The 22,446-nt window shown below is 33.0% G+C and overlaps 1 protein-coding gene and 1 non-coding gene across 2 annotated transcripts in view; both read left to right on the top strand.

The window, feature by feature from the left end:
* Positions 1-441: 441 nt before the first annotated feature.
* Positions 442-22,446, top strand: part of LOC134844951 (uncharacterized) — a gene marked incomplete at its 5' end in the record, with an annotated part of 89,496 nt that continues 67,491 nt past the window's right edge. Inside the window, 3 exon segments of the mRNA XM_063861777.1 lie at positions 442-603; positions 1,538-1,720; positions 5,734-5,853. Coding sequence (XP_063717847.1) covers positions 442-603; positions 1,538-1,720; positions 5,734-5,853 — 465 coding nt within the window.
* Positions 15,689-15,771, top strand: Trnal-uaa (transfer RNA leucine (anticodon UAA)). Its single transcript has one exon. It is a non-coding gene; the product is annotated as a tRNA-Leu (tRNA).

Genomic DNA, 22,446 nt, shown 5'->3' with positions numbered 1-22,446 from the left:
GCTCGGGTTAGTTGTTCTCTCTCCGAACGAAATTCGACTTTTTATCTAGCCATTTTTAGCAGAACTTTTTTATACCATCTAAAAAGTATTGTTGTTTTGAGCTAAGATTTCACCTGTGAACATTTTTCGTAAAATAATGGTGTTTAAAGATTGCTAATTTGGCCTATTTGGGGCAATTAACGCACTCAATGAAAAATCTCATTTAAAACTTTTTAAAAAAAATTTTCCTTTTTTTGTTTTGATAATTTCAATTGTTTTTACAGCAAACACTGTTTCATAGACTTAAACAGGCAGTCGAAACATTGAGGTCTTAGCCCTGAAACGAGCATTCTTGTTAGTATTGTTGGCTCTTTTTTCGTTCGTATTTCCTCTTATAAGTCTAAGGCCAAGCTTAGGGATTATAGAAACTGTTGTAACTTATATACTACTTTTTACTTGCAGGTTTGGTGGCAGATGTAATAGTGTACAACAAATTCCCAATTTATCAAGTCAGGAATGAGGGATATCTGAAGAATAGGCCAAGCAGTCTCCTCGTTTTCGGCACAGAGAGACCGCCTGACCTGGAACAAGTGCTGTTTAGAAGAGACCCGGACACAGGACTAGGTTAGACGTATGCATTTAACAGATCTAGGTTAGACGAGTTCAATTAACCGACAGACCGTTCTGTTCTCTAGGTAGACAATTCTTTCTAAAGATTTTATTTAAAACCTAAAACTCATAATTCTATCTATAGTCTTTCTGTATACATCGTTGCTACAATTTCTGATTGAAACGATGAAATGTTGCCTAATAGCATCAAAGATTTTGAAAAGAAAAATTGGACAGCCTGTAGTTAAATAAAAAAAGTCTTGCTTTTTGAAACTCCAAAATGAATTAACCGGTAATCGATTAAACAATGCATTTTTTTCCGTTGAAAAAAAACTATTCGAAAAAATGAAAGATTTTGTTTTCATATTTAATCACAATAAAAAGGCGAAAAATTTGATTAAGAATCAAACAAACAGCTGTTTTTACTACGAAATGCAGATGATAAGGAAGAAATTGGTCTACAAAGAGATGGTAATATACCAATTACTACTACTAATAAATAACTTTAATCTACATGCTCTGATTTGATTTCTTAATTATTCATAACATGAAAAAAAAACGTTACGTTTGGGGGGTAAAGGAAGTACTTATACAATAATTTTTTACAAAATATCTTTGACGACTTATTTGAGCATTTCGCATATCCTGCAGGTGTAGAAAGTCTTTTAGTTGCTGCAGGAAAATATGGTATGACTCAAAGTGGATATAATTTTTCGCGGTAGGTGTGATGAATTTTTCGAGAAAAAGTAAAATAAAAGTCTAAAACGCCATTTTTCAGAACTTTTTTGTAGGTTTCGAGCAAAATTTTGCGGATTATCAAAAAATTATCATAACTTTTGTCAACTATTTTTTTAGATTAACCAAAGTTATTTAACAAGCTCTCCGAAGACTCTAAAACAACCTTACTTAATCGGAAAAACTTTGCCAAAAACACCTGTTTCATACCCAGGCACTTCTCTACCGGACCAGAGTGTGGTGCGGATGGTGGCTCCCTTCTCCACGTCGAGCGAGTACTCCAAAGTGGCCCTGTTCCTCCCGGTGGCTGACGGTCAGTGCACCAACACTGGCTCATACACTGTCACCCTCAGACAGCAGAAGGTGGAGGTCACTGCACTCAAAATGCCAGACCAAGGTCAACACTGCGTTTATTATACTTCATTGCCACGTTGTTGGCAATATCGGCTACCTTGAGCAACTTAAACGGTCACAAAACGGTTGTTATAGGGCAGTTAAATTTATTTGATTTGGTTTTTACGCGATTTTGCGGTTGAAATGAAAAATGGATGTTTTAAGTTAATAAACTTAGTCAGAAGTAAAAAGATTCATTGACCTAAAAGTATATTGCTAACAATTTGCATTAAATATAAAAATAATGACAAACAGACTATAGTTAACGCCAATTTGATGGTAATACGCGTGATCTTGAGCCCCTCAATCGGACGAAAACTTTGAGACGGACGGATTTTTTGGCTCTCTTAGACTCCGTTACATCATTTCTACCTGTTGGAATGAGTAAGTTTTGGTTTTGATCCTCAAACAGAGCAGTCTGAGGCATTATAAATTTCGTTTAGGTTCGATTACCAACGGTTAAGTTATACCTTAAAACCTTCGAAGCTTAAACCAGGTTGTGTAAAAGTTAGATGAAAATTCAATAAGAAAAATTGATAAAAAATCATTTGATAAAAAATCATTGAATAATTTTGTTTCAAATTAATTTGTTTCATAAAAAATCATTGAACAATAAAATCATTGCATAAAGTTGTTTCAAATTACTTTTTGAATGTTTGGCGCTAGAATTGTTCTAATTGCTATTCACAAATCTCCGAAAAGATTGCTAGACAAACCAGTGCAATATAATTAAGTTGTTTCTTTACGAAATTGTCTCAACATTGAGCATAAATTTTTAATAAAAAAAGGTTTCAGGTTTCAGTTGTACAAAGACCAATAAATACGAAAAAAAAACGTTAAAAGCAAAGCCTATAACAAGGGTGAGGCGAACTGCCCATAAAGATAAAAAAAGATCAAAAATTGCATCAATCTTTATTCTTACTGTGAATTTAAGGGTATGAAAACTGATTTCAGAACCAACTAAAACAAAAAACTCTGGAATCGAAAATAGGTGATAATTAACCGTTTAACATGGGAAAACTCTGCAATTCCGATCACAAATTTTTCCCAATATTTTAACATCTTGCCGCTTAGGCTCAATCATATTCAACCCGTTCATGTTCTAAGCTATTTTTCCCCTGTGTACCTGGTACTGCACCGCTTTTTTGCTTTTTGTTTGTTTGTTTTTTACCTCAATTATCTGAGGCAGAGTTCCATTTTTCTTATCCTCTCTCTGTACGACCCTTTATTCGAGAGCTAAAAAACTCTTTTGTCTGTTTCAAAAGACTCGAAGCATCGTGGCTGCCCACTCTTAGGTTGTTAGAGAGAGGCGGGAGCGGTCTTTGATAATTTGGGAGCTTTTTTCTTCAAAAAGTACAGAACTGAACCGCTTTCCCCAAATGCATTAAAAGGTATTGATATTTAGTATTCTGTTGGGAAAAAATAGTGTGAATGGAAAATGATGTAAAAAGAGCGGGTTAATTTAATAAGACCAAGTTAATTGAGGAGAAAAGAGACTGCACGCAGTCGGGCAGAGGTATACACTTCAAGACAGATAAGATGTTGCTCTGAATCAAAATTTATAGCACCACTTAGAGCTGATTGCATCAGATACGAAAAATAAAGTTAATGTTCCTTGCTTAATTTTACGCAAACGCCGTTTTTTATCGAAGACGTCAACGGAAAATTTTATTTTAAAAATCTGCTGTTTTTTTTCTGAGCTCGACAATCTCAGTGAAAAAAAAACACGCAATAAAATTTATGTGGATGTTTTCTATTTAAAAGCAGTTATAATTCATCATAACTACGTAATGCCGGCTCTAATTTTCCGAAAGCATTGTGGCAAAAATAAAAAAAGGGTTCTCAATGCCTTTTCAGTTGCATCTAGCTTCAATTTGCTTTCAAAAAAAATTGCAACTAGCTAACAAATGTAACGAATGATTCATTTATTTTTTTTTTGCAAAAAGTCTGATATGCAAAAAATTTTCCCACTTTCTATTGTAAGAAAAATTGGTTTGTTTTCACCTATGAAGATTTATTTCATCCAATTAGCTTGCCTCAACTCAATTTGAAACGGTTTTTGAACCGGAATAATTTGCCACTCGCGCTACGCGTTCTTAGAAATTTTATGTAAAATAAATATCTCAAACTATCCAAACGTTTTTATTTCAAAAACTCATTACTTTACAGAAGGTCGCATATTAACTTTTTTTATTATTTTGATCTCAATATGCCAATTTTTTTTTGCGAAAATTTTTTCTGGAGAAAATCTGAGCCCAAATATTTCATTGACTTTGGCAAAAATTGAAAGAGCAATAAAGACGGGAAACAAAAGTTCTCCCATCAAGGAGAAGCACTGAATTTCCCGTCTGAATTTTGATGTCTATGGAGTAATTTTCGTTTTGAATAAGAATAAATTAAAAAAACACAAAACAATTTTTTTTGAGTTTTTCTTAGTCCATCAACCCACACGCTTTTTTCAAAATACAAAGTGATATATTTTGCATAACGACGCAGAGTAAAAATTAGACCAAATAACAGGCCTCAGCTCAATTTAGAAATGTTTTTAAGCCGATTCAAATCGCCGCTTAGGCGTCAATAGCAGGAAATATACTGCGCGCTAATTTTCCCCAATTTGACCAAAATGTTAATCTTTAAACCCCCTTTGCTTTGCACAAAATAATAAATGATGTTAACCCATGTTACGAAGTTACTCCTAGTTACTCTTACGCTTTCTTTTCATATATAAAAATTGTTTTTCACTACGGATGAAAAAAAAACCAAATCTGTAAAAATATTTACCCTCAAAAACATATAAATGCGCAAAATTGAACTTTCATGTATTACGTTTGTGATTTTATTGTTCCGACTTTCGTAACGAAAGTAACGGAATATTTGTGATCGGGGTGGGTTTTTTCTTCAGACAAATTTCGACTTTTTAACTAGCCATTTTTGACGGAATTCGAAATCTATATCATTCGAAAGCTATTGTTGTCCTGAATTTAAATTTGAAAAATATTTTTTATCTGTGATTATTTTTTGTAAAGTTATGGGGCCTTAAAGATTGCCATTTTAGCCGATTTGGGACAACTAATCCGTGATATACTTCGCGCTATTAACGCGTAAGCGAGATTTAATCCGTCTTAGAAATCGTTTCAAATTGGTTCAAGGAAGCTTATATGCCATAATTGATTTGTTAATAGAAGCAAAATCTATCACTATGTACTCATTATGACGTGTGTGGGGATGTTTTCACAAAAATACCAATTTTTTTTTAAACATTTTAATTTTATTTGATTACGTTTAATTTTTTCATTGCATTGTTGCTCCGTAGACCTTAAAAGGCCCTCGGAACATTCAGGGCTTCGCCCTGATACGAGCAGTCTTGTTATGTTTGTGTAGTTTTTTCTTTGAGACAAATTTAAATTTTTTAACAAGGTGCTTTTGAATGGAAGTTGTATATCCTTTGAAAAGTAATGAAGTCCTGGGGACAGACTGAAAACATTTTTCACTCATCATTTGTTTTCGAAATTTATGGCGTTTGAAATATGCCAAATTGGTCAATTTGGTATAATTAATTTCAATACACTTCGAATCGAGCTATTAACGCATATGACGGCTAAGAAATTAATCCAATTTAAATTGAGGCTAACTATTTTGCTGTATTTTTACGTAACTAGTTCCCAAAGGCGTCAGTTTGTACTTTACATGGGTGTGAAGGAAAGGTTTTATAAAAATCTGAAAGCAAAGTCAAAATTGTTTCATTTTTTTTTGTAAATGTCATCAATTTGTTGAAAAATATATTAAATAGTTTTTATAAGTAAAATAATTAGATTAACTTTCATAGCCTTTAAGGGGCACTCTGAAAAATCAGGGCTACACCCTTATACGAGCAGTCCTGTTTTTTTATTAAATGACTAGCAAGATACTGCAATCAGAGTTTGCCTGTTATTCATGCACTTCTTTAAACAGGGCGGTTCCCGCTTAAATAATTTCAACTTGCATTGCTGTTTGTTAAATGTCATTTGTGTGATGCAGCCCCCCTGAAGCCGGTGGAGTTCACTCGGAGGGTGTTTGTGGGGGAGAGTGTGAGTGTGGAGATCCGAGTAGACACCCAGTACTACAACTACACAGCCCCCATCTACTGGAGACACAACGGTACTATTATATAACACACTACAATAACAATGGTATAAGTCAGCTAAAAATACCGAGCAGTTATGCAATAAATAACATTTTATGTGAACGTGATAGTTAGAAAAATCAAGCAAACCTTAGAACAACATTTAAGATACCCAACAACCACTCAAAAGGAAGTATGTTTAAGTGCGTCTTAAGAATAACTGCTTGAAAAGCGCTTGGCCCTTGCTTGGGAACATCCCTTAAACCGCCGCCCAAATCGTATCAAGGTTTTTTAGGCCGGGCATGTATTTTGTTTGGCCGCTTAAGCCGCCACCAGTTTTATTTATTCAACTACGGTCAACATTTTTTTGTTCACGGTCAAACACGATTTTTTAGTCAAACACTCCTAAGAACGCCTTTTTGGCCTATTTTTTTTTAAAACAGGGCTAAAACAGGGTCGTTTTAGTGATTTGGGAGAGCTCGGAATAATAATTTGGTCTATCTATAAAAAAAAGATCGACAAAATGTTCGAAAATTTTTTGAAATTCGCATCCCCAATCGAGAAAATCATGGATCCATCTCTCCTGATAACAAATACATAAACATACAGAAAAAAGCACTAGCCCACTGAGTTTCGAGACAAACTAGGAACGAGCGACAGCTAAAATTTTGGAGTTAAAATTAGTCGATAAAATTTTTAATTGTCCTGTTTTTCCACGTCTGTTTGCAGTACTCTCTAGAAACCATTCCAAAATGGTTGTGGCGCTATTTTGTCCATTTAACATTTTGGATCTACTTAACAATTGCCCCCTTTTTAAGAAAGGGGGGGGGGCAATTGTTAAGTAGATTAAAATAACGCATTTCCAACCAATCAGAATGCAGCAAAATTATAATTCTCCATAGAAAGCTCAGTGCTAAGTTACTGCTTTTATTAATAGGGGTGGCAATTCTTAAGTAGATACCAAAGGGAGGGCGATTGTTAAGTAGATCTAACATTTTTATTGCACTTTCCAACAACTAAAATTTCAGTTTCCGGCTTTTAAAAACAATTTTTTGGTAGGCGTGATCATTAAATCGGGTTTTGCTATGACCACCCTCGAAGAATTGTCTTTTTTCCACGCAAAGTTAGAAATCCGAAAATATTTCGAATTGAATTATGTTTGCGTTCGTCTCCCGCTACTTCCACGAAAACCAGAAACGTCTCAACGGAAGGCGACCCAGTTATTCACGATAACCAGTAGCAGTTCAACGGAGTATTCCTGTTTTTTTTAACGTACAATTTGATATAATATCTGGAAGCATTAGGAGTTTGATAGAAATAAATTCTCTGAATCTTTCATGTTTGTTAGTTTATGAAATTTTGACTGCAAATCAATATGATGATAACTGTATAACTGTAATACTTTCATGCCGAAGCTGCCAACGTTTTTTTTCTGAAAATTACAAGCATCGTTTTCTTATCAAATTTTCGATAAGCTTTTTTTTTGTTTTTGATTTGTACTTTGCTTTTTTCTAAATTGTACGCTTCATTGATTTGACAATCATAGCACTTCTCGGCAAGTTCAATCAGCCACAACAGAGAAGTTATCGCCTGAGTTGTTTTACCTGTCGCAATACTATTTAATCTCATTTGGCTTGTTTGACAGCAAAGTAACAAATATCAAAATGTCGCTCTGTTTCCATCTTTTGGGAGTGTATCAAATAGCATACAGTCCAGATAACTGTGAGGCGACAATTCGTAACAGGCAAAAATTCGCAACAGGCGACAATTCGTAACAGGCGACAATTCGTAACAAGCGACAATTCGTTACAGTAGATTAAGCGGGGAACACTGATTCACTCGCAGTATTCCTCTCGTGCCGAATGTAAGTGCAGCGCAGTGAAGCGGAGCCTGTAAGAATTGTCGCTTGTTACGAATTTTCACCCAACCCCAGATAACAGTATAAACAGCAGGTAGTGGCGGAACATTTTAAAGACATTTTCTGGCAAATTTAAATTGAAGACTTTCTGTAAAAAGTTTTAAAAATGAGAACTTGGAAAAAATTTGCTATAAAAGTTGGACAGATTTTTTTTGAGTGAACATCGAATTGCATTTCTGGGATACTATGTTTCTTTTCTGCTTATTAGAGAGTAGGGTTAGTTTTTGAAGCCTCAATCAGTGCCGTTTTACAACCCATGCCTCTTGTAAGAGTCAATGGTAGACCAAAAGGGGCAGTTTATAGAAATAAATCACAAAATTTAATTTTTGACGTCTCCTTGAGGAGTATCAAATGTTGGTCCCTTGGGATTTTTCCTCCCGTGTTTTTATGTCACTATTTTTCTTGATTCAATCATGTTTACCTATTTTGTGAAGTAGAGAGAGCCTTGAAGTTTTCGCATTCCATATATGGTCGTAAAGTATTTATAATATTGGTTAACAAGAACAAATTTTGCAATATTTCGTACTAACTCTATTTTTTTTTCGATTTTAGTTAATCAAAACTACACCATATTGGCCAAAAAGGACATGTTTTTTTCAAGTTTTTTGCACATTAATGCCGATATGCGTAGCTTTTAATTGATTTTCCAAGTTTTTATCCACTTTGTATTTCTTGGTCTGGGATTCCAAAATAATTGACCCGATAATCTGGCCATATAAACCGAACTCAATTTAGAGCGCATATTGGAGGGAAAAAACATCAAAGACTTGAAAGGCCGGCTAAAAAAGGAGGCTGCGATCTCTATAATGAAAAAACTGGCAGTAAACCGATTATAAATTATTAAACGCCGTGTGCTGGTCAGACGATTTGTCTAAAATAAGACATTTTTGACAAACTTTAAGAGACCAATGGATACATGATAAATTTTAGTCTTCAAGAAAAAAAACATTTATAAACAAATGAGACGCAAGATTAAACCCTGTTGCTGAAAAAAATATCATATGATTTTTGAAAAGTCTTGAAGAATGGCTAGAATATCCGTTGTGTAGTTTTTGCTGCGCAATTTCACATAGCTCAAAGTAACTCGCAGGAGATTCAGGAGTAGTATCACAACACTACGCTTCAATCGTATGTCAAATGTCAAAAAAATGTATTTTTCTCGCAGAGATTAGGACAAATCGTCTGGTCTTGTTGTAGTTGATGCAATTAAATTATAATACTACACTTGACCCCTACAAGTTTCTCTGAGATACATAAAATTGCGCAATAATAGCTACATTACGCCATAGCAAATTCCACTTTTCAAGACTGGTCAAAACATAGTGTAGCCCAGCATCATGTGCAATTGTTTTGTCTAATCGACTTCATTTTTTCTAAATTGCGCGTTCACTAGTTATGTGAAGCACAAAGTGATGATTTTTGTAGAATTAATTTTTGCCCAATTTTTTCCCAAAAGCTCAATGCGGATCTACTTAACAATCGCCCCCGTATGGCATCTACTGTCAAATTGCCCACTCTACAAACAAGAGCGGATTTAGCGGGGGTAATTTTGTAAACTTTTTGTTCTGCAACGCTGAGGTCTCTCAACTCGAACGAAACGAAAATTGACTGCTGAAAAAAGTTATAAAGTTATTCAATATCGGGCTAATAATTTGCTTCTAATTGGATGCCGAGCTTCTGGGTTAAATGCTTTACTGTCTCTCGTAGTTGTATTTCAAGTTCATTGTTTGAATCAGACCCATCTCCTAATCATTCTATGTAAAATCCGTAGGAAACTTACCGCTTTTAATTAGTTTTTCATCAACGGTGTACTCTTTATCCCTTAATGGACCTCAAAGTTTATATGAAAACTTACATCTTAAGGTTTTCGTTTGTTTGCAAAGCCGGAGTTGGAGTAGCTGAAATTGATTCTACATTACATCAAAAGTAGCGATTTAAAATTTTTTGTGATTTGTGAAATTGTCCAAGAGTTTTCAGTTAGACCACTTTTAAAAAAAATTGTAAGAAATACTTAAATAAGGATGATATAAAGATGATTTTGTGGTACAATTATTGCATTTGAATTTATGTGCTTTTATCATTCTCGGTAGTTTTCAACGAACAACGAAACTAATCCAAATGGAATATTTGAAAAATGACACAAAGTTTATATAAATTTTGGTCGATGTATGAGAAAACCAAGTATAAAAATTTGGCGCGACTTGATGTAGTTCTATTTGGTTATGTAGCAAAAAAGACAGGTTATAAAGTAGACATATCATAAAGTAGACAAAACTTTTTTTAAGCAATCCGCATCCAATTAAATACAAGGATAGCAGGTTACTGTGCCAGTAGCACAGAATATTCTACAAAAAAAGTGTTTTTCTGCGTGGTGTGATAAAAAGATCTGACACAAAACTATAATTTAGGCATATTTGGCAGTAATAGTTATTTGGCAAATTGGACAAAAATGTTTAGACAAATGACTAGCAAAACAAAAAATCAAACAAAAACTTAAAACGTATTCAAATTTTTTTTTCAAGTTTTTTAATGACGCTTCTCAAAAAACTCTAAAGCTTAATTTCACTTGCTTAAAAGTTGCTTTCGGGGTCTATAATAAGCATAAATAGGCTGTTGTATTGCTTTTTTTCATTGCTCAAAATTAAAATTAAAATAAAAAATTTTAACAGTTTTTCTCGGTACTGAACAATTTTTTTTTGAAATTTTCTTAATGTCGGTTGAAACGCGCTAAAAGGGCTTCAATTTGATATATCGTTCGACCCATTCTGATAATTATTTGTAGTACTTGATTTTGAGGGGAAAAAACTAAAATTGTTAAGAGCTTAGTAGACCATCCCAAACGTTAATGTAATCAAAATAGACACACGGATAAGAACTTTTTTGAGATTTGTCTGTCTTGTTTTGAAAATAGTGTTATTGCATTTGTTTAAAATTCTCTCACCTATGAGTTTTGTATCCGAGAAAAAAGATGTCAAAAAGCAACTTAAAGTTTTCTAAAAAGGTGTTAATGAGAAGGCCCTAGCTTTCAAAGCTCAAACATTGAAAATAAAAAAAAACTGATGGCATTTTTTGATTTTTTTTTGCGATTTCTAAATTTCTTTTTTAACTGAATATGCAAATAGACTCGAATCTACTGAACAATCTTTCCTATGTAGTCTACTAAATAATAACCACCCCTCTATTTGAAACAGTAAATTAGCACAAGAGCTTTCTATTGAGAACTCTAATTTTACTGCTTTCTGATCCGTGGAAAACTCGGATTAATTTAATTTACCAAACAGTCTGCCCCTTTCATGAAAAAAGGGGATTTTTGAGCCGATTCATAAACTTTTCTTGTGAAATAGCGAGAGAATCTTCTTTATATTTTTTTCAGCAAAAGTTATAAAGTGGACAAAAACCATCACGAATCAATCATACAAGTCACTAGTTTCATTTTTTTTGCATTTATATTTGGAAGTCACTGATCATATTCAATCAATTTAATCAATGATATGCAAAACAGAAATTCAAATCAGCGCAAAAATCAGCGCATTTGTTTATTTCTATAACTTGTGCAATGCAGCAGTGGCGTTTCTCTCACATCAAGAAGTCTTTCACTTCAGTAAAAAAGCAATGATTATTTTATACATTATTTAACCCATTATTTAGCAAGTTTTTGAATTTCTCCTTATCGTATAAGAAGCTTGTTTTTTTTATTTTGCAACAAAATTAACTTTAAGGTCTGGTGCAAGGAGGCAAATTAGTATTCTGGGTTTTCAGGCAGTAGTTTTCCACTCAGTTTTTGACACAAAAAGGGCATTTAAAACGACTACAAAGATTTAACAAGACAGCTCGTATCAAGGCGAAGCCCCGAGTGTTCCGACTGCCTTTTAAAATGCTCGGAACTTGACCCTGTTTGAAATTGTAAGGATGATTGCTCTCATTCATTGCTCAAAATTGTATCTCTCACATTTTTTTTTTCAAATTTAAGCTCAACACACCAATATCTTTTGAATGGTGTAATAAATTCCGTCGAAAAGGCTAGTTTAAAACTCAAAATTTATCTGAAGAAAAAAAACCTATCTCTATTACAAATATTCCGTAACTTTCATTAGAAAAGTCCGAACAAAAACATTATTGTTCCCACTTTTGTAACGAAAGTAACGGAATATTTGTGCTCGGGTGGGTTTTTTTTCCATTCAGACAAATTTCGACTTTTTAATAAGCCATTTTTGACGGATTTTTTTAAAAATCATTCGAAAAGTATTGTTTTGCCTGAGCTGAAATTTGAAATGCTATTTCACCTGTGATTATTTTTCGTAAAGTAATGGGGGTTTAAAGATTGGCATTTTGTAAGATATAATTCGCGCTCTTAACGCGTAAGCGGAGATTTAATCAGTCTTAAAAATCGTTCCAAATTAGATAGAGGAAGCTTATTTGCCAAAATGATTTGTTAATGGGAGCTAAATCTATCACTTCTTACTTTATGCGGCGTGTGGGGGATGATTTTCACGAAGGTCTCAATTTAAAAAAAAATATTTCATTTTATTACAATTAATTTGTTTCATGTTATTACTGCCCAATAGTCCTCGGAACATTCAACAATTCGTTCATGGTAGTCGGAAAATTCAGCAGTCTTGTTACTGTTATGAAAACAAAGTTGAATATTTTTTTTTGATTGTAAATCTTTCCCTTGGTTTCTATACTCCCCTCACAAATAAACCATTTTTTGAAATATAAATTGAAAAAACGTTGTTATGATTTTTTTCAAAATTATTTCAGGTCGAAACTCATCTGTGTTATTTTCCACGCAACGTACATTCCTTTTTTCGGTCACGAAGAAGAAATAAACATAAGGCATGAATTCTTTTTTTCACACACAATTCAGTACGCGTAAAAAAATTGAGGAACAAAACTGTTCACCATACTAATAGTAAAGAGTAGACAAAAAATGATTGACACTTTTGCAATATTTTGTAGAACGAGTGCTTGATTTTGCATGAAAGAAAGAATTCATATACTATACTTTTTTCTTCGTCGTGGAAAAAGAGCACAGAATAGATCGAAACCCATTGAACTTTTTCTCGTACACTATCAATTATCTTAAAATAAATCACTCTGGGATATCGATTATAGGCAAATAATGTATGTTTTCAAGTTTTTTTTATAAATGGTCATGTAGTGCTTTCGGTAACCAGTTGGTCACAATCAAATCTCAAACAGATAAAAAATTAATGAGATGACGATATTGTTTTTGCAAAAATGGACAAAAAGCGAAATGCTCAATGTTTTTATGACTGCAATCTCTGGAAAATTATCAAGAAAATTGTTAATTTCAGCATGTGTCATATTGCAAATGTTTTAAAAAATAACTTGGATAAAATTGTTAGGCGGTTTTTTTGGACAATCAAAAATTTATGGTGTTTTTTAGAATTCATCGCCACTTTCTTTGATATTTTTTCATGGTTCCCTATTTAAAAATTTTGTCAGTTTGAGTAATTTGCTAATTGTTTCAGAATCAAATTTCTCGCAAATATTTTGCAAATTTGTTTGAAAATTGGCTTTAAATGAATAGCTGTTTTTTTGTTCTGTTTGGTAAATCGAACTCTTTTAGCTTTACCTAAATTCAAAAACAATTACATGCTTGCTGAGTATATCTCTTGCTTAGTTTTTTCCAAAACGCTTTCATGTGTTTTTTCAACAATTTTTAATATTTCATGCCAAAATATATATAGTAAAATTTTATCGTCGTAGAGATAAGCATTCAATTTTTGTTTCGAATTTCGAAGAGAGTAAGGAATAGATATGATCGAGGTGGTTTTTATTCAGTCCAACTCACAAAAATATTTGCCTCGGGGGATTGATCCATGGATCTTTGCAGTCCCAGAATGGGCATACTCATCACTAGATTTTCCTGACTGAAAAAGTGCTGTGAAACGCTCTTTAAAAGACTAACGTGACTAAAAGTGCGCTCTGATACTTTGATGCTGAAAGTTTAACGTGCATTATTTATGCGTGGCAAATTATCCAGGACCACAAAATTGTTCCAAATTCAATTGAGGCAGGCTGATTAGTCTTTTAATTCCATACGCTACTCTTAATATTCAGTTTAAAATTCATAGCTTGTCAATATTTCATTAAGGTAAATTATTTGAGACCAGTTTACGGACAGTTTCCCTGATAAAAGCCGTCTTGTTTCTTTATGTATGTGAATTACATTGGGAATAAAAAGTCAAAGTGGATCTATTACAGTCGTGATTCGTTCCAATTTTTTCGTTCCGACTTTCGAAGAAAACTGAATATTTATGCTCGGTGTGGTTTTTTATTCAGTCAATTTTCGCCAATCGAAAAAACAGTTTTCGGCAAAAACTTTTTATACCTCATTAAAAATATTAACTTCACATGTAAAAAGATGTTTCACCTCCGATTAGTTTTTGTAAAGCTATGGGGGTTTGAAAACTGCCAAGTTTGCCAATTTCTGGACTAAATTATGCGCGCTTTGAAGAGTTTTTTCATAATGCTGAGAGCGTAACGCGAATTATTTATGCGTGGCTAATTATCCCGCAAAACAAAGTCGTTCCAAATTGAAACAAGACTGCTCGTATCAGGGCAAAGCCCTGAATGTTCCGACTGCCTTATAAGGTTTATGGAGCCGTAATAACATATTTCAATGAAATAAAATAAAATGAAACATTTTTTTTTAATTTGAATTTCTTAAATAAAAATCACCCCCCCACACGCCATATAAATACAAAAGGATAGATTTCGCTCCTTGTAACAAACCATTTATGGCTAATAAGCTTCTTTTAACCAATTTGGAACGATTTCTAAGACGGATTAACTCTCCGCTTACGCGTTAATAGCGCGAAATATATCGCGCATTAATTGTCCCAAATTGGCCAAAATGGCAATCTTTAAACCCTCGTAACTTTACGAAAAATGATCACAGGTGAAATATCTTTTCAAATTTGAGCTCAGGACAACAATACCTTTCGAATGATATTAAAAAAATCTGTCAAAAATGGCTAGTTAAAAAGTCGAAATTTGTCTGAAGAAAAAAAAAACCCACCCCGAGCACAAATATTCCGTTACTTTCGTACCGAAAGTCGGAACAATGAGGCTAGCTAATTGGTCGTACTAATTTCGTACGATTCAAAATTTTACACATTAATTTTGTTCAAAATGTATAGGTTTTCAATATTTTCTCTACCCACAATTTATTAGATATAAATAAAGGGACAGTCGGAACATTCAGGGCTTTGCCCTGATAGACGAGCCATCTTGTTTTGTTATAGGCTAGATTTAGTCAATCAAATTTCAGCACCTTCTCAAACATTTTTTTAAACAATTTCCAGTCAACAAGTATAGGCCCAATCGGTTAAAAGTCTAGAATTTTTAGTTAATTATTCAAGTTTTTTTTCAAGTCTTACGTGCATATAGCTTTATCCAGACCAGAAAAAAAGACACAGAAAATGGCTCCAGGAAATAATGACCAATGAAAATGAAACCAACCAGTGCAATCAGTGTACTGTTCTCTGCATTTATACATATTGAATAATATACAAAACTGAAAAAAAAATAACGAAAATTTGGCGGAATAAGTAAAAAGAACCAAAGAGACCAATGTAGCTTAATACACTGATTGAAATGTTGAAAAAAAATTTTTTGTTAGCGTCTTTTCCGCAAGGAAAAAACGCCAGAACTCGGATAAATGCTGAAAATTTTTGTTTTGTTTTATGAAACCTCTTCTTCTAAGATAACTGTGGTCGAACCTTCTGAGAATTGAGAATGATTCTTGAGTTATTGAATTGTTACTCTGAATCTTTCAAAAGAGTAGTATTGACCTTAAGACTATTTTGTTTATTTGTGCAACTACAGTTGTCGCAAGAGATAGTTAAATAAAGCACTCACCATAGGTCAGAACAACTCATATTTGGGCAGTTAATTCCCGAAAACCACCGGATAATTCACAAGCTGCCATGGCCGAGTGGTTAAGGCGTTGGACTTAAGTTCCAATGGACGAAAGTCCTCCTGGGTTCGAACCCCAGTGGCAGTAATTTTTATGAATCATTTAGAAAAACATCGAGATCGATGTTGTCGCGAAGCGCCCCTCCCCCGTCCGCTACATACATCTATATTTTACCGTGTAACTAGAAGATTTATCGAAGGTTATGTTCGAATACCAACTATGCTTAAAATGAACACCAACTATGCTAAAAAATAGACTATAATAATACGTTTCGGCCCTTTTTCCTTCCCCCTACCTGCAAATTTTTTAGAGGAGTTTTTCTTCTCACATAGTCGGATTGTTATAAAATTTGGCATACGGACTAATTAGACCATGACAAACTTATTTTGTCTTCATACTAAACCTTGTAAGACGCCTACCTGGGTTGACCAAAAATGCTTATCATACAGTTCTCATAAATGGGAAATTTCTTTTCATACAATTCCATACGTACAGAAAATGGTACGAAATCTCTATAATAAACATTTTCCCATAAATGGAAAACGTATGATAGATGTTTTTTCCATAATTCAAAAAGTTGGTTTTTGTTTCTAATTTTCTTTTCTGAAAAATTTTGGGTTCTGTTTGCAACCGAAAACAAGTGACAAAGACCTTGGTTACTCAAAGCACCAAAGGTTGGACGATCTTGCATTTACAATGCATAGAAAACGACCTGAATTGTCTTCGAGCTGTCCTTCACAAATGATATAACAAAAGTACAAACTTTTAATTTTTGGCAAAATTTTTCAATGATGATTATTTAAAACTTTTGAACTTTCAAATTATCAGACATTGATCAAGGCATACATCAACACACCATACAAAAGAAATAGGAATTTTCAGCGTTTTTGAAAAAAAAATTAAGTGAAAAAAAGCCAACATTATCGTATCGTGGACTACGTTATGCACACACAAAAAGAAGAAATTTAGCAAAAAGTTTTTTTCGGAAAATGTTTGTTTGCGTACAAAATTCGGTTTGCGGTTGAAAAAAAAAAACAAAAAATGCCAGTCATACAATTTCCATATATGGAAATTGTATGGTAAGCATTTTCTCCATACACTTGGTGTATGGAATTGTATGATAATGATTTTTGTTGTATGGAATTGTATGATAAGCATTTTCGGTGTATGGAGGTCAACCCGGGTACGTTTCATAACTATTGCAATAGTTGATTTGACTTTATTTAGGAAAATCGGGTCTCTTGGCCAGTATCACGCCACTCTCGAGAAACTGCAAAACTAAAAATTGTTCACATGGAATTTTGCATGTAAGAATTGTAAAAAATTGTTCACCTATTCACACTGACACGTTTCAATTTAGTTTATAACAAGAAGAGTCATTTTATATAGACTTTATATATTAAATTTTATATAGACTTTATATAGAAAAATTCAAAGAAAGGACCTGAAAAAGAGCCAAAATCATTTGTGGAAACCCCTACAAATTTTACAATATAACCATTGGTTCGAACGCTATTGATTGTACGAGGTTGTATATGAAAACAAAAAGTATTTTGGGTAAAAAATGTAGAAAGCCAATTTTCATGGCACTTTTCTGGATCCCCTTTGTTTTGTTTTGACGAAATTCAATTTATAAAAACTTATTTTAAATGAATTCTGATGTTTCAAATTGAATTAAAACGTGTCTGCGTGAACAATTGAACAAGTTTTTACTACGTTTCATTCATGCAGATGGGTGTATGAACAGTTTTTAAACAACTTTATGCTGTAATTTTACAAAGGGGTGATGAACTGGAAAGTAGTCAAAAAGTCAATCTGTACCAGAATCTAAGGCGATGGGGACGGTAGAAGAGACCTCTTTTCAGACCCTCTTTTCAATTTAAAAAAAAGGTACAGAAAAGAAAAAGTTGAATCAAACGACAAATATTTGAAAAATTGATGTGAAAACATATGCCAAGTACTTAAAAGTTGAGTTTGATAATAAAGTTGACTTCAAAGAGCTCATTACAAAAATTAGAAAACGGACGGCGAAATCATTATCTATGGATACTTTAAGCTCGGATTGAAATATATTTTAGTTAAAGCTAGTTAGTGACGATGTATAATACGTACGTTAAACCCATAAATCAATATGCAGTACTGGTCTATGTTACAGCTACCAAGTCAGATCAGAAAAAGTTAGAATCGCAACAAAGATTAATATGAAAAAAGGAGATGTTAGCATCAGACATTTGATAGAGATATGTAAGCAGTGCAGCATCCCTGATTTACTCAAACTTATGGCAAAAAATATAAGAAAATTCAGATGTTGATGAGCAGAACTTCACAAAACGAAGTTGCCAAAATTTTATTCCTTGAAAACAAAAAAAAAGTCTGAACTTATCACAGGCAAAAAAAAGTCAAATCAATGATAACTTTTCAGCTAACTCTGTCAATTGGACCAAAAAATCCTGTTTAAAACTGTCAAATTGATGATTGTAAATCAGAGGATTACTTATGTTTATCAAGGGATCTTAATCGATGCGATAATGAAGATCATATAGATGTTTCCTGCTGAAATGGGATAAATTAAGGTCTAAAGTTGTTCAAAACTATTTACAAAAAAAGAGAGAAGTTTCGCTTTGTTGATAGATTATAAAGTCCCACCTGTAGGGCAATTTGCTTATTTGTTAGTTTATAAATTTGGTTTCCTTCGAAAATAAGTAATTTCAAACTCATGGCTTGAAAAAAAACTATCATGCTTTTGTAAGTTTTAGGCCAAAGGCTTCACAGAGGGAGGTGATTTCAAAGTGTCCTACAACTTAATTCCGTACAATTTAACAAGCTATATTTTAACACCTAAGCATTTCACTACTAAACAATTTAAATTCAGAACAATTTAATTCCTATTTCCCAGTTTAACGCCGTACATTTATTACCTAGTCATTTCACTAAAAAATTAATGCTGTATGAACGCCTTGTCTTAACTTTTATCACACCAAAATTAGGCCTGTAATTAAAGCACGCACCATAATGAAAAACTTGGTTTATTCTAGTTATACATGCTAAAATGAGGCTTCCTAAGTTACTCAAGACTCTTATCGACAAGTTCGTTAGAACTTTCAATTAGATTTTTCGCTAAAACATCATCATCACTACAAAAACCTGCTTGTTCTAAGTCATTAAAATTCGACGTGAAATTTCTGACAAATAGAAAATTCTGACAGTCGCTTTAAACTGTACTCAAGTGATAAAAAACGCAAACACAATAAGCAAGTTATGATTGAGGCTTCTTTTGAATTCACAGTTTTATCTAAAATTAAGCACATTCTTATAGCGGCCGGCCCCAAGTTTTATATCAAATGAAAAAAAAGTTTACCGGAAACTGGATTTGCTCACAATTACAGAAAATAACGAATTGATCGAGACGCGTGGAAAACATAACCATGACATTTCAGCACGAAAATCAGATGCCCAAAAAATCATCAAGCACATAAAAGATCTCAGCGAGAGATTTAACCCAACTGTTGCAGTTGCCAATGTGGTTTTGCCAGTTACAAATGAATTGGCATATCGGTTTGCCTTTCCAACTAAAAACAAACTGATGTGAAAGGCTGCTCGCACAAGAAACAGTTAAATGTAAACATGCCACCCATCCTCATTGCGCGAAATTTCGAGATTCCTGAAATTCGACATGACAGTGGATCAAACGATCAATAGCGAATCATTTGTGCTGCAACCCCGAAATGCTGAGAATTCTTGAAATGTCTTTTTTCTGGTTAGCCGATGGAGCTTTAAAAATTACTCCAGAAATGTTTTATCAGCTATATTTAACCCATGTTAGCGTATCTGACATTGCAGCAGCTCGCATATACGCTTTCCTTCTTAACAAAACCGAAAAAAAACCTGTAATCGCTTTGCTACAGGAAGTAAGTTTTTAAAATTGAGAAAATAAATTGGAAGATTGTGTAAGTTTCTTTTCCGGCGCTTATAAGTTCAGACATCAACCAGTCAAAATGACGAAATTTTGCGAATTTCTATGAGAAGCTAAGGAGTTAAACGTTTCCAGTCAAAATTTTAAAATCATAAGGACAATGCACTATAATTAGGAAAATTCCATTTCTAAAAATTTCTAAGAAAAATTATTTGTTTTTTCTTTTTTTTTACTATCAGACGCCAATTCCAGGCAGTGAATAATTAAATATCACTCATATAGGGGAAAACAACTGCTCGTATGTAAAGGCTAAAAGAAAACTAAAAAACTCGTTTCCTCTTTATTTGGCCTCCAATAGTTTTTTGTAAAGAGAATTTGGTATAAAAAAAGGTTTGTACCGAATCTTAGACTAAAACGAATAATTTTTATTTGAAAAGGAGATCAACTCATCATTTTGAAGACTAATATTGAATTTAAATGGTTGGCCAGAGTCTGAAAACTCCTCTATGGCAGTTTCTTCTTAAAACAAGGTAAGCTACCGTTTTCTATTGAAAAGTTTTGAAAAAAAAAAACATGTTTTTTCGCTTTTCGTGAGTTCGTTGACCTTTTTATGTCTGTTAGTTATGTTTGCAGGAGTCTTTCAAAACCTATAAATTAAAAAATACAGAACGTTCTAGGACAACAATTAGTTCAACAAGTCAAAACAGAAAATTTGTGGATGAACAATTTTAGATTTAGAAAAACAAAATTTCCAATTTCTGCAAGAGTTTGTAACACCAACATCTTTTTGTTGAGTAATTCTTTGTTAAAAACCGAAAAATTGTTTCGTGATTTATGTTCAAATGCATTAAAGATATCAAAATAACAAAAACAAATTCGAAGTCCAATGTTATGTTAATCTTATTATTGAGTGGTTTTTGAATGATGAAAAAAATTTAGATTAAATTGATTACCATTAGCACTTTTAGAAAAATACGTTTGTATATCTAATTATAACTTTGAATGATAGGATATGCAATTCAAAACGAAAGAAAATGTAGTCTTATCAAGATTGCAAAATGTTATTGATGATTACGAAGCGTTAATTTTGAATCATCTTACCCCAAAAATGAGAAAAAAAAACACAAAAAAGCGACGAATTTTTATCCAAAAACTATATCCAATTGGGTACAAATTTTGGAATAAGTTGTCCTATTTACACATAGATTATGTTTTGTTTCAGTAACTTCAATTGTAGCGTTTTCAAAAAAAAGGTCTTTTGTTGTTTATTATGCTCAAATCTGCAGATGGAAGTTAATCGTTGAATTAAAAAATTATGTGAAACTTCCTTTAATTTGGAAACGTTTATTTGTTTCATCAAACTGACTTTTTGTACGACTACAAGCGTCCCGGACTATAAGCAATTTTTAAACTTTTGTAAATTGAAACCCGAACTGAATGATGCTCGACAAATTTATGTCCGTGTCGTACTCAAAATTTTATTTGCAGTCAAAAACATTTTATAAAAAAAAGTTGAAGCCGGTAAGAATTACATACACACATTCAAAAAAACAGCTGTTTTTCGGAGAATAGCAGTTTGAACAACAGAAAATAACGATTTTTTTGCGCTAAGAGAGAAATGACGAAAAAAAAATGTTCAAAATTTTTTTTTGTCAATAAATTTTCAGCTTTCAGCTACCCTAGAAAAGAAAGTTTGTTTTTATCGGTTGAACTTTTTAAAATTATTGGGAATCGTATGCTTGACGTGTTTTTTTATCGGACCATTTCGTTAATAATAACATTAGTTTATTGGCTTATAACAAAACAAAAAATATAGATAACAATCGTATCTTTATTTCAAAAAAAATATCGACAAAAAACTACGATATTTAAGTTTGAGCATGAAAAGCTAATTTACTCTCGATATTTCTTTTTCGGCCAAGCGATTCTATTTTTGACCAGGGTCTGAATAAGTTTTTGTGGATTTTGAAGAAATTATTTTCAAGCAGCTGAGAATGTAGCTCAAAATATTTACGCGGTGCAAACTCTGCCGCATTGATAATCATCACAAATTGACATGAAACCAGCCTATTGGTCGTACGGAATACAGAATCATTTTTAGAAATCTGATATTGCTCGCTCAAAATTTATAGTTCAATAATTGTTCCGACTTTCGATACGAAAGTAACGGAATATTTGTGCTCGGGGTGGGTTTTTTTTGTTCTTCAGACAAATTTTGACTTTTTAACTAGCCATTTTTGACGGAATTTTTTATATCATTTATTAGGTATTGTTGTCCTGAGCTCAAATTTGAAAAGATATTTTACCTGTGATCATTTTTCGTAAAGTTATGGGGGTTTAAAAATTGCCATTTTGACCAATTTGAGACAATTAACGCGTGATATATTTCGCGCTATTAACGCGTAAGCGGAGAGTTAATCCGTCTTAGAAATTGTTCCAAATTGATTAAAAGAAGCTAATTGATTTGTTACAAGGAGCGAAATCTATCTTTTTGTACTTTATATGGCGTGTGGGGGGATAATTTTCATAAAAACTTTCAAAATTAAAAAAAAAATGCATTTTGTTTTTTCTTACATTTAATTTTTAATGTTATTGCTGCTCCATAAAACCTTAAAAGGCAGTCGGAACATTCAGGGCTGCGCCCTGATACGAGGAGTCTTGTTTTAATTTAAAAGGAAACTTGGAGACCAGACATGGATAGGCAGAACATTAAGGGTTTTGTTCCGATAAACTAGCAATCTTGTTGCTCCAGTTTTGCGGAAAAAGAGGATTCAACGTGAACGGTCTGATTTGTTAGTATTTGATTTAAGTATTTTAAGAACGTTTTCTAGTGAGTTCGTTCCTGGAAT

Source organism: Symsagittifera roscoffensis, chromosome 4 (genome assembly GCF_963678635.1).
Source record: "Symsagittifera roscoffensis chromosome 4, txSymRosc1.1, whole genome shotgun sequence".
In the NCBI taxonomy this organism is placed as follows: Eukaryota; Metazoa; Xenacoelomorpha; order Acoela; family Convolutidae; genus Symsagittifera; species Symsagittifera roscoffensis.
The sequence above is the reverse complement of the archived record's forward strand: the minus strand, read 5'-3'. Positions and strand labels throughout refer to the sequence as shown.